This window comes from Akanthomyces muscarius, chromosome 2 (assembly GCF_028009165.1).
Source record: "Akanthomyces muscarius strain Ve6 chromosome 2, whole genome shotgun sequence".
In the NCBI taxonomy this organism is placed as follows: Eukaryota; Fungi; Ascomycota; class Sordariomycetes; order Hypocreales; family Cordycipitaceae; genus Akanthomyces; species Akanthomyces muscarius.
In genome coordinates this window covers 4,756,070-4,768,202 of record NC_079242.1, presented here as the reverse complement: position 1 = coordinate 4,768,202, position 12,133 = coordinate 4,756,070, and the positions used below count along the sequence as shown (strand labels likewise).

The 12,133-nt window shown below is 54.1% G+C and overlaps 4 protein-coding genes across 4 annotated transcripts; 3 read left to right on the top strand and 1 right to left on the bottom strand.

Moving 5' to 3' along the window:
• Positions 1–635: 635 nt before the first annotated feature.
• LMH87_004716 (uncharacterized protein) lies at positions 636–2,377 on the top strand (the record flags this gene model as incomplete). The annotated part of the gene is made up of 3 exons (XM_056195979.1): positions 636–800; positions 855–1,864; positions 1,930–2,377. The coding sequence occupies 3 exons, from the start codon at positions 636–638 to the stop codon at positions 2,375–2,377; spliced, it is 1,623 nt and encodes a 540-aa protein (XP_056049555.1).
• A 2,969-nt stretch (positions 2,378–5,346) lies between these two features.
• Positions 5,347–7,052, top strand: LMH87_004715 (uncharacterized protein; the record flags this gene model as incomplete). Its single annotated transcript, XM_056195978.1, has 2 exons — positions 5,347–6,163; positions 6,220–7,052. The coding sequence occupies 2 exons, from the start codon at positions 5,347–5,349 to the stop codon at positions 7,050–7,052; spliced, it is 1,650 nt and encodes a 549-aa protein (XP_056049554.1).
• A 1,229-nt stretch (positions 7,053–8,281) lies between these two features.
• LMH87_004714 (uncharacterized protein) lies at positions 8,282–9,958 on the top strand (the record flags this gene model as incomplete). Its single annotated transcript, XM_056195977.1, has 3 exons — positions 8,282–9,461; positions 9,524–9,878; positions 9,940–9,958. The coding sequence occupies 3 exons, from the start codon at positions 8,282–8,284 to the stop codon at positions 9,956–9,958; spliced, it is 1,554 nt and encodes a 517-aa protein (XP_056049553.1).
• Positions 9,959–10,370: 412 nt separating this feature from the next.
• On the bottom strand, positions 10,371–11,497 carry LMH87_004713 (uncharacterized protein; the record flags this gene model as incomplete). Its single annotated transcript, XM_056195976.1, has 2 exons — positions 10,371–11,208; positions 11,274–11,497. The coding sequence occupies 2 exons, from the start codon at positions 11,495–11,497 to the stop codon at positions 10,371–10,373; spliced, it is 1,062 nt and encodes a 353-aa protein (XP_056049552.1).
• Positions 11,498–12,133: the final 636 nt, after the last annotated feature.

Below are 12,133 nucleotides of genomic sequence, written 5' to 3'. Positions count from 1 at the left end.
ATGTCACCAGTACCCCGAATTTTGTGTAAATATCGGACGACAACTGTCTGCGCGGCTATTTACGCCGAGGAACAAGTAGAGCACAGTTGCAGCAGCACCATCGTGCTAGAAGTCCACAACATCGGCTCCTCCATTTGAAAGTGCGGCTGCATTCACAATCTAACCAGAGCGTAGAGCTGCCCACAGCCTTATGTATGAATTTGAGAGGCTCAGAGGCTCTGCTGGGCTACTGGTATATCAAGCCGCGCCACACAAAGGAAACCAGACTGAGGCTGAACGTAGCAATTAATCACCCCTCCGCCTCACAGCGACGCCAAATGGTCTACCTCGTTAGCTCTACCAATAACGAGCCGGTCCATGTATAAAGTCTTGCGACATGGTCAGCTTAGTGGCGCCTCCAATGCAGAAACGGGTGCTCATTATTGGACTTCTACGATTCTACTCGTTCACGTCGGGGCAGGTCAGCCAATTCAGGGTCTAGACGGGTTGCCGCAAGGCGCAACCCCGCAATCCTGCGAGCTTCGACACAGTCTCGTATATGTTGGAAAATGAACAGAATTTTAAAATGAGACCTCCCCCGATGTCAGTCTCTTCTGTCCAGCAATCTGTCTTTCTCCCTTCATCACGAAAAGAAGATGGGTGATGACCAAGAGCCCAGTGTCACCACGATGCCCTCGGTAACGGTACCCAGCAATCCCTTTACCGGAGAATTCAAAAAACATGTAGAAACTACTTTGGAGGCATGGAATTGCCCCGGAATGTCAATTTCCGTTATTGATGATGATGAGATATTTTCCGAGGTATGCCACAACCCCTTCCTCGATGATCATCGAACTTACACGGTGGCTCTGCAGAGCTTTGGCCATGCCGTCCTTCCCGACACGAAGGCCACAAATGATACTCTTTGGTATAATGGCTCCTGCACCAAAGCCCATACCGGCGCACTGCTCGCCAAGATGATTGACAGCAAAACGCAATATCCGACTCTCGCAGACAAGGGCTGGTCCACAACCATGGCCTCTGTGATTCGGGATGATTTTGTGTTGCAAGATGATTGGGCAACCAACCATGCCACCGTCGAAGACGCATCATGTCATAATACTGGCATGGGTCGACATGACATTGCGTTGCTCAAGGAAGTAACTTTGCCTGACGGCACGACGCGTGCGGCGACGCAACGTGACCACGTCCGACAGATGCGACACCTTAACATGGGTGACGAGCCACGCCGGCGTTTTATCTATAGCAATCACATGTATATGGCGCTCTCGCATGCTGTTGAAACAGTGGCAGGCAAGCAGCTGGGAGATGCCCTCCGCGAGCACATTTGGCACCCGTTAGGCATGAAGTCCACCTTCTTGGGCAACGAGGAGGCCGAGGCAGGATCCGACACAATCGCAACAGGCTACAGCTGGGATTCGGAGAAGAAGGTTTACGAGCCACTGCCTTCGGAGACAGTGAAAGGGTTTTGCGGTACCGGCGGCGTCATCTCCACAGTCAGCGACGCGGCCAAGTGGCTGCGGTGCCTGCTCAACAAGGGCGAGCCGCTTTCGACGGCGGTGCACGCAGACATTAGGAAGCCGCGCATCATCATCAGCCCGATGACAGCCAACGGCAGCGACATCACCACGTACGGGCTCGGCTGGCAGCGCACCGTCTACAAGGGCCATGTGCTGTACTCGCACAGCGGCGCGACCATGACGCACGGCTGCGAGATGTTTTGGCTGCCGGACTTCAAGTTTGGGTTCGTGGCTGCGGGCAACGCGCACCGCGTGTCCAACTGTTCCAGCCGCTCGTTGGCGTACAGGCTCATTGACGAGAAGATTGGCGTGCCTGTCGGGGAGAGGAAGGATTTCTCCGCGCTGTGAGTACAACTTTGTTAGAATATAACAGTTGACAGCATGCTGATGTCTGCGAATGGAAATTTAGCTTGAGGAGTGAGGAGGATACATACAAGGCCGTCAAAGATACTGCCATGGAAGTGCTCTTTCCGAACCTCGGCGACACGCCCATGTCGTGCCCCATCAAGACGGGCGAGCTGACCGGCGCGTATCGTGACGCCGGATACGGCACGATGGTATTTACAGAGGTGTCGCACCCAGAAGCAGAAAAGGCACAGCGCGGCGACACCATATTGGAGGCGGTACGACGAGATGCGTTTGTACCGTTGAGGATCCGGCTGGTTCCCGCCACAGGACTGCACTGGTTGGCGTGCATGAAACCCATCGACCTGGACGAGGATGCCATGTCGGCAACACTACGAGCCGAGTTCAAGGTTGGTATCGACGGCAAGACAGAGGCACTAGAAGTGGATTTTACGAATCCCATGCTTGGGATCGAGGATGGAAAAGTGCTGTTCAAGAAGATTCAACAGTAAAGGCCGCTGCTGCCGTGGCGTTACGAACCACTCGCAGTGTATGTCTCGATGAGTTGTTCCATCTCAAGCGGCATCTCTGTAGTGTAGCATCGCGGTCGTTTGTATATGTTGCACCGATTGCACATCGATTTAAAGCGACAGTGGACAGTAGTAGCACAGAGACATTTTATTCATCCCGGGAGAAAACCTAGTATAGTCTAGCTAGTAACTTAGTTGGCGCAGCCGCAGGCGACGTGAGGGGGGCAGACGCAGTCACGGGCATCGACCATGGCCTGTTGGTAGGAACTTTTGTTAGCCGCCTTGCTCGGCGCGGGCAATTGTAGATTGCGGTATAGTGCTTACAGCAGAGTTGTCGATGGGGGTGGCAGCGACGAGAGAGACGACGCTCAGGAGGGCAACGATGGAGAACTTCATGATGAATGTAGACTGTTTTTTTTTCCGAGTTCGTAGAAACTTTGACTGTAAAGGTCTACGCTATGGAGGGCGGCAGCTTGGTTGCATATATATAGGTGGGTGGGCTAGGTTGTTGGGGGTCATGCAGGATGCTAGCTCGGACAAACTATCCAGGGCTCAACTGGTGCCGCAAGCTAAGACAGATGAAGTAATATCAAAGTTGAATTCGGTGGTTCTATCGCAAGTTAAAATGTGTAATGGGTTTGTGTCTGACCAACGCCACCTCGACGCTAGGGCTGAGTCTGGGGATCCCCGAGATAGTTTAAACGAACTGTCTTTGTAGTGGCGGCGGGGTGGCAGTTGTCCAAGTATCTAGGTCATAGAAACGATTGATAACAGACTTGTCTGAAAACAGGAAATCCTTTTTTCCTCCCGGACAAGAAAAACTTTCTTGTATATGCTCACATAATACGGATATCGCACCCGCACAGCGGAACCAGGGCCATGCAACGCGTGCCTGTCAGCGACGGGGAAGCAGGGGATACAACGGGCTTTCCGCCTGCCCGCAGATTTGCAAAAAAAGAAGAAGAAGAAAAAACGAGGCGAGCATCTTGACCGGTAAATGCTGTTTCGTGAATAATAAAAAGGCCGTCAGCAGTGGCGCCGCAAGCGTTGTTTTGTGGCAATGGCAGCTGTTAGCCTCGTGTTGGGCGACGCCACGGCCTTTCCCGGCAGGTCGATTTGGGAAAGTCTTTACCCTACAGAAAAAACAAAAGTTCCACCAAAGACTTCAGCGACACGTGAAGCGACGGTCAAAGATGCTAGGTATATAGCAGCAAAGCTTCGCCCTTTTTTTTCGACCCTACCCAGGATATTTGTGTGAGCACTACGCACGTCTCATCAAGGTTGAGGAACAGTTTGATGAAAGAATTACAGTACCGTGTCGCTTTATCAGACTGCGTATGGCATCTTACATGGTATCTCAGGCTGGATGAATGTTGGCCTTTGGCGAAGTAAATATATTGCGGGCTCTCGGCACCTACGAGACGAGCCGTGCGACCGCCATCTGCTCCCGGCTTAGGATGGTTCAACTCTGCCGGTGATGAGCATTTCAATGCAACTCAGTCTCGAGGCGGCACCGGCAGCTGGGCAAATAAGCCCCTTGAGTGCTTACGATCTTCCGAAGGGTGACAGCCCTGGAGTAACAGAGGAAGACAGTCGATACTTACACTATCGTCGCCGCAGGCAACCTTTCGAGATTGAGTCGAGCCAGTGTGTGAAGACGAAGAAGACGAAAACTGCGGTGGACACGGACTCAACTTGAATAGGCCAGTCAGCAAGATTTAGACACGGGCCTGTCCACGTCAATAATGTTCTTGGCTCGTGGCAGGACTCTGGCAGGGCCAAGCTTTAACTACAGGGACACAGCACTAGTGAGTGCAAGCACATCCTTGCGGTTAACCAAATCATGAGTGGCTTACTAAGTTTTGCGCAGAGGTTAATTTCCAGCTTAGCAGTAATAAAACAGCAGAAAAAAGGTACGACATTACTTATTCTAGCGCGGATAGACTGGAAGGCTCTTTCAACGCCTCTGTAGGCCCCTACTAGCTCAGCACTGCGTCGACCAGGATGTCTAGAAGTTATGCAACGACTACAGGATTTGCTGGCCGACCACGGCAAGATGTGTCACGATCGGCATTTACACGACATTTATAGAGAATAAGATCAGGACATTATTATGACGCGTCTCGCGCACCAGGGTGCTTATTTGGTGGAAACGGGGCGCGTTCCGAGAGGATCTGAACAGGGGACATAGGCCGGTGATTGGGTTAGAGACGGGAATATAGCCTGTTCCGGTAGCTACTGACTGAGAAATGGGCCTAATGGGATACGTCAATGAAAAAAAGGGTCCAATTCCCGCCCAGGATACGGATACAGCCAGACTCATTGAGTCTCTCATTTGCGGGAACACCAAGCAATTGCTTGACGCTCCGTGGAGATGTTTGATGAAGCGCGTTCGGCAGCTGTCCGATCATGACTCGACAGGCCCATGCGAGTTTGCCGTGTCAGTACCCTATCACGTGTTCCCTTACTGTAGCCCAGCCTTCATGCGCGGGAGATTTCCTCTGCGCTTATAGCCATATCAATTGTCAACTGCCTACTGGTGAAACATCGCGCTGCTCTACGCTTACAAAATCTACCTTGTCAAAGCAACAAAAAGAACCAGGATGAAGTGCTCAAAAACGGGGATAGAGGATGCCCAGTCTGCGTCTACCTCTTTCCAACAAGTCAACCGTGCAACAGAGCGGGACCACGGACCACACATTATAGGGGTCCGCTCGGTGTACCCGTTCAATTGCGTATTCCCTCGCAAACTACCGAACGGTGTCAAAAATCAGATTTGAGATTATGAACAATGCGATAACTTTCAGCCTGTTCCAGTAGAAGATATAAGGCTGGCATCGGCTGCTCGAAAAGATGAGTTGCGATATACGTCAGGCACAAGCTTTCAAACCCATCACACGTCTCTCAACATACAGTCGACACAGAGGTGCCTTTGAGACAACTAATACGAGATGAAAGGGCTCCAGATAGTCGCACTCTGTGCTATCCGCGCCTTGGCTACTCCCCAGCCGCCAAATGTGCCTGAGCTTGACGAAAGCAATGTGCTCTCAGTTGATGGTGTCAAAGTTGAAGGCAATATCATCATCAAGCCAATTTTCGATATTCTTTCGTGGAGAAATGGGCGAGTTGGCGCGCTCAACTTCAGCGACGGGGCAAGGGACATCTTTCGGCGTGATAAACATGACACCCCTGTGACTATCTCGGCAGTCGAGGCCTCCAAGGCCAAGATACCCGGCCTGGGTGAACATGGCCTCTTTTACCGTGGAGATCCTCGCCCCTACTCTGAGATATTTCAGAAAGGGTTCACACCTCAAGGGAGAGACATGAACCTCCAGCATCATCTAAGCTTTACGGGCAACTCGGGTTTCGTTTCTGTCAGCCGGTCTCCTTCGGCGGCTGAGATGTACGCATTCGGCCGAACGGACGCAAAGGTAGAAAAGGGCTACATCTATGTCATTGCGCCAGAAGGCATGCCTGACGGATACTGGGTCCCCGGCATCTTCCCGCCACAGAAGAATCCTGCAGTTCGCCGAAACCTGGAGTTTGCGGCGGCTGGGCCTGTCGCTGCCCAGAGCATAGTTTTCGCCTACGAGGTATCAAGGGACGACCCTGGTGCAAAGGGCAAGAAGATTGTGAATGAATTCTACCGTGCAAAATCATTGCCTCCTTGCTTGGGCCGAAAGCGGACGCTGTGTGACCCGGCCAAAGCTGTTGCCGGGGCAAGGCCTGACGAGGCCAAGGGCAGGAAGGGACAAAGCGGTTCGCGAGGTAAAGCCATCACTTCCAACGATTGACGCCAAAAGTTGCTAATGAGAAGTCGATAGACGGACCAGACCGAAGTAAACCCAAGAGTCAATCGAAGTCCCGTTTCCGATCAGGTGCCAAGATAGGCTCGGCGCTAGCTTTTCAGGTACTTTCTCCGTACGCGCATGATGTTCTGGACATGGTGAAAAAATGGGACAACCCCATCGGCCGAGGCGTGACTTGGTTCGACGACTCGATGGCGAGCCTTCAGAAATCGATTGGTGGAGAGCAAGTGCCCGAAATACACGGAAACGTACTCAAGCTGAGAATCATCTGCTGGCTTAGAGGCGAACAGCGGCATCCTAATAGCGTCGACAGAGCTTGCCAACGGCTGAGGGAGAGCGAGAACCCGCCAAAGCATGATGACGCAGACCTGAGACTCGAAGGGCTCAACCAGGTCCTGAGAGCCTGTGAGGTGATTGAGAAGACTGCTTCAACAAGTGATGCTGTCCAGTTTGAGATGTTGCAACGCTGCTATGTGTTCCGCGACAAGGCTGCGGAGCTCGAGGTCTTCGCCACCGAGGCAGCGCGGGCTGGTGAGGGGGTCAATTACGGAGTGACTAATAATGGCGAAAGTGTACCCGCGAGCGTCATTGCGAAAGATGATGAGGCTAATGAGGAGGCTATGGAGGTTATGGGGCTTTACGGTGAACTCTTTCAGAACGACTTGGCGCTGAGTGGCACCGAACTATGCTGGTCAACTGCCGGTTTGCAGACGTCTAGGCCCTCGGGCTGGGACCTGGTGTCATCCGCGCTTGTTTACTACGATGAGAATGGCAAGGCTGAAGCTTCATGTCGGGCATGCCAGAAGGAGGATAGATGGGCTCTACGGTGTGGCTCGATAGCACGGTAATCAAGCCCCTGGTTGACTCGCAATTGACCAGAGAGGGCCCCTTATCTTCAGATTGGGTTTGTATCTGTTTAATATATTCTATACACGGTTATGCATTTGTATAATAAAAGAGGGAGGGAATATCAAGATATAGTGCGGTAGGTAAGTCTGGCAAATTTTTAGGTCAGAATCTGTTTAAACTTAGTAGCTATTTTGATTAATAGTATTGGGCATTTGTGTGATCAGACGGTCGCCGAGGATAAGCCTTCGGCTGCACCTGATAGTCAGTCCTGCCTTAATACACCATCCTAAAAATGTCGATTGGCGACCGTTGTGGATTCGGACCATGTACAGTAATGCGTCTTAGAAGTGTTGGAGGTCGAAGCTTGTACAGGGTTGGAGTCGTGGAGCGTGCCGCTAAGCACTAGCCTCTACAAGCCTACACTGCGCGGATGTTCATGGGGCGTTATCAGGCAATGTTTCAAGAGTAATCGATAGAAATAAGTTTACAAAACATAAAAGCCGTTGACGTGGAGAATTGCGGACTTTGGCATTAAAAAGAGGTTACTTGTTGTGAGGGCAGCAGCGGCTGTGGCGCGCCCGTACGAGTTTGATTATAATGCTTCCACCATAGCTGCCTAGGTACTGCTATAAACTTGCATGTGATGGGAACGCCTGCACCTGGTGGCGCTTAAACTGGTGGTGAGTCTGTCCGGCAGCGACATCGTTAAAACGCGTGTTGGACACGCAAAATGTCTGGCTTTGACAGGCAGTCAGCCAAGGAAACTTGGCAAACCCCAGTCTTGGGCATCTTGGCATTGATGCGAAAATAATCCAAACCGCCGCGCTCGATCTCTGGGCATCCCGAGTTGGCGCATTGATTAGAAGCTGGCGGCCCGCCCGATGCGGAGGGAGACTCCAATAAAGCAGCTCCGTCGGCCTCGGCTCAATCTCTCTACGGGCTGTCCTCCGCTGCCCGGTGCGACGCTCCGCAGAGAGCGCCCGTACATAGCTATAGCTCTCCCCGCAGCTGAAAAGTTCTTGAGAAAGGCTTCTTCTTTTTCCATCAATTTATCAGAGATTGCATCTCTGAGTTTCATCACACGATTGCCTTGTTTTCGCTGCTTCGCCCGCGACGACTGCCCGCCATCGCTCGTGTCCACGTCCCGACCAGCCCCATCACCACCAGCCCCATCACCACCAGCACCACCACCACACAACGCTTCTCCTCCTACACGACATCGCCCGCCATGGCTTCCAAGGGCGCCATCCCCGCGTACGCGCCTACCGGCTTCGACGACATCAGCGCTAGCATCGACACCATCCGCAAGACATTTCGCACCAACAAGACCAAGGATGTCGACTTTCGCGTGCAGCAGATCCGCAAGCTCTACTGGGGCGTCGCCGACAACGCGGCCCTCATCGAGGAGGCGCTGATGAAGGACCTCAGCAAGTGCAAGTTTGAGGCGCAGCTCTCCGAGATTGACTGGGTCAAGAACGAGGCCGTCTACGTCGCCAACAACGTGCACAAGTGGGCCAAGGACAAGTCGGTCGACGACATCCCCTTCCAGTACTGGGCGCTCGGCCCCAAGATGCGCAGCGAGCCCTACGGCACCATCCTCATCATCGGCGCCTTCAACTACCCCTTCCAGCTCAACCTGGCCCCTGTCATCGGCGCCATGGCCGCCGGCAACACAGTCCTGCTCAAGCCCTCGGAGCTCTCCCCGCACTCGGCCATGGTCCTCAAGAAGATCTTTGACGAGTACCTCGACCCGGACTGCTACCGCTGCGTCAACGGCAACGTCGACGAGACCAAGCACATCATGGAGCACAAGTTTGACAAGATTGTCTTTACCGGCGGCAAGGGCGTCGGCACCATCATCGCGAAAAAGGCCGCCGAGACGCTGACGCCCTACATCCTCGAGCTGGGCGGCCAGAACCCGAGCTTCGTCACGCGCAACGCCGACGTCAAGCTCGCCGCCAAGCGCCTCATGTGGCAGAAGACGTTCAACGCCGGCCAGGTCTGCCTCTCGCACAACTACGTCTTGATTGAGCGCCCCGTGCTCGACGAGTTCATCGCCGAGATCAACAAGCACCACGCCAAGTTTATGCCCCACGGCGCCGACAAGAGCCCCGACTGGTCGCGCATCGTCAACATTAACCACTTCAACCGCCTCAAGCGCATGCTTGACAACACCAAGGGCAAGATTGTCATGGGCGGCAACATGTGGGAGGACAAGCTCATCATCGAGCCCACCGCCGTCCTCGTCGACAGCATCGACGACAGCATGATGGTCGAGGAGAGCTTTGGCCCCATCTGGTCCATCCTGCCCTTTGACACCCTCGACGAGGCCATTGACATTGCCAACAAGGTCGACCCCACGCCTCTGTCTCTGACCACGTTTGGCTCCGACGCCGAAAACGAAAAGGGTGAGCCAATTTTCTCACCCACCGTCGTAAAATCGACCCTTTCCCGCTAACGCACAGTCTAGTCCTCCTCAACGTCACCTCGGGCGGCGCCACCATCAACGACGGCTTCTGGCACGCCGCCATGAACCAGACGCCCATCGGCGGCGTCGGCTCCTCGGGCCAGGGCAACTACCACGGCGCCTTCTCCTTCAAGGCCTTTAGCCACGAGCGCATCATCTGCAAGGTGCCCAAGTGGGCCGACCTGGTGCTCAAGCTGCGCTACATGCCCTACGACATGAAGGAGCTGACGCGCACCCAGGCGCTCACGTCGCTCAAGCCCAACTTTGACCGCGACGGCAACCCCAAGAGGGGCCTCTTCTACTACCTCGGCCTCCTCTTCACCCTCGGCGGCCGCGGCCGCAAGAGCAGCATTCTAAGGTGGGCCATCCTGATGCCCGTCGTCGCGTACCTTTTCCAGCTGAGACAGGCCAAACTCTAGGCCCGTACCGAAGGAGTAAGAACTCTCCGCGGCGCAATTTTCTTCTCTGTGAGTGAAGGAACAAAAAAATAGGCTTGCACGCCGTTTGCCTCCAACGACGAAGGACAAGTACAATCCACGCGGCTTCATGGCGACATGCTAGAATCATGTACATGCCTCGTACCGTACTTTTTCGACCCGCGAGAAGTTATTATATCCGTTGATTACGATACCAAAGTTACCAGTCAACATGCTGGTCTTCATGTTCGCAATGTGCTACTACAAATCTAGTTGGGGTTTCTTGTATGTATATCGAGTGTATTTAGTTTAGTCGAGAATGACCATCGGTTTAAAACACATGCATACGTACTTTCAATTTTCAATGTAAACGTTATTTTAATGGCTTTGCGTAATGCATCTGTATACAAGCAACCCATCCGGCCGCCCATCGTCTATACACCCGCCATGACGGCCGCAAACCGCCGCCCCCGCTCGCCGCCCAGATACAGGTCGTCATCCGCCGTCTCCCGGCCCAGCTCCACGGCCTCGTGGTAGCCCCTCGTCACCGTGTCCTCGTCGACGCGCAGGCCATTCTCGACGAGCGCGAGGATGACGCTCCGCAGCCGCGCAATCTCGCGCATCGTCGCCACGTCGACGGCGTCGTTCTGGCTCGAGTACACCTTGCTGCTGACCGTCTCCTCCATGCGGTTCACACCCGCCGCCTCGGCCGCCACGTCGCTCTCCACGTGCCTGCTGATCCAGATGTAGCCGTTGACGCCGAGCAGCACGTCAATCTTGTGCGCGGCGCCGGCGTCGCCCGCGGCGTCCATGGTCCACACCTGGCGCTTGGCGCGCACGACGCCCGCGCCGCCGCCCGTGCCGCTGACGCTCACAAAGACGCCGTTGCGCAGCTTGCCGTACTTGAGCGAGCGCGTGTGCAGGCTCGCGGCACCGTCCTGGTGCAGCTGCTGCACCTCGGCGACGACCAGGTCGCCCTCGGAGAAGAAGCTGCGGATCTGCAGCTCGTCCGTCTCGGTGCGCTTGCGGAGGATGCCGCCGGGGAGGTTGATGGCCGAGATTTGCAGGATGGCGAGCTGCGAGGCGGCAACGTCGACGCGCCACCGCTTGGCCTGCACCTCGACGATGCGGCCGACGACCAGGTCGCCAATCTCGGGCGTGTAGCGCGCGCGCAGCGGCCGCACCGAGAGCAGCTTGTTGGTCTTGGTGAGCGTGCCGGCGAGGGACGAGGTGATGGAGGTGGACCCATTGGGAACATAGGTGCCGTGACCTCTGTGTTTTTAGAACCCTGATTAGCTGTTTTCCATGGGGGAACGTAAGAACGGGGCAAAGCATACCGCATAAATTGCGGGTTTGATGTGATGAGGCTGCCGGGTGTGAGAATCTCATCCGCCTCGGCGTCGTCTTCTACTATCGTCCGTTGGCGCTTGGCTGAGCGCATGGAAACATCGCCCTGTACGTCGACGCCGCCTTCCGAGTCTGAGGAGTCAAAGTCTGAGTCTGTGGCTGCGGCAGCCCGTTGTTGCGCCACGGGCTGCGGACGCAGAATTGTGATGGGCATTTTTCTCGGTTGATGAGTTTCCTCTCGATGAGTGTCGAAGAAATTTAAGAGCCAATGCTGAAACTTGTCGGCAGATTCGTGGGTCTGAAAAGTAGAGAATTGGTCTAGGCGTTTAACACAGATTAAACCCCCGGGCGTGTGTCTTGAGATAGAGTGTTTCGGGGTGAAAAGGCGATGATCGAGACGAAGTTGATGAAAGAAGTCGAATGTGGGGCAGATATTTTTGATGTTCACGGTGCCAGCTCCACCAAGCCAGCAAGAAAGTTGCCAGCGCGCTCACGCCTACATTGTAACCGTAGAGGTTTTATTATATATATGCCAATTTCAAATTAGCTCTCAATACGGAGAGTATAATTACGTAGTTTTTACATGATTTCTTTATGTGTGTTGTCCACAACGTTCAGCCCAGATGCAGTCAGGCCTCAATTGCAACTGCCATTCGGAGACGGCTGTGCTGTCAATGGGTTTTAAAATAGGGTATCATTAATAAGTGGCATGCGCCAGATCGGCGTATAGTACAGTATAAGTACATAGAACGTGCGGCACACTACAAGCTTCGTCGAGCTTCCTGTACCGCCCGTTACTCGTGTCAGCTTCGAAAGCCGTATCGGTATTCGTCGTGCTTGTCGCATCCGC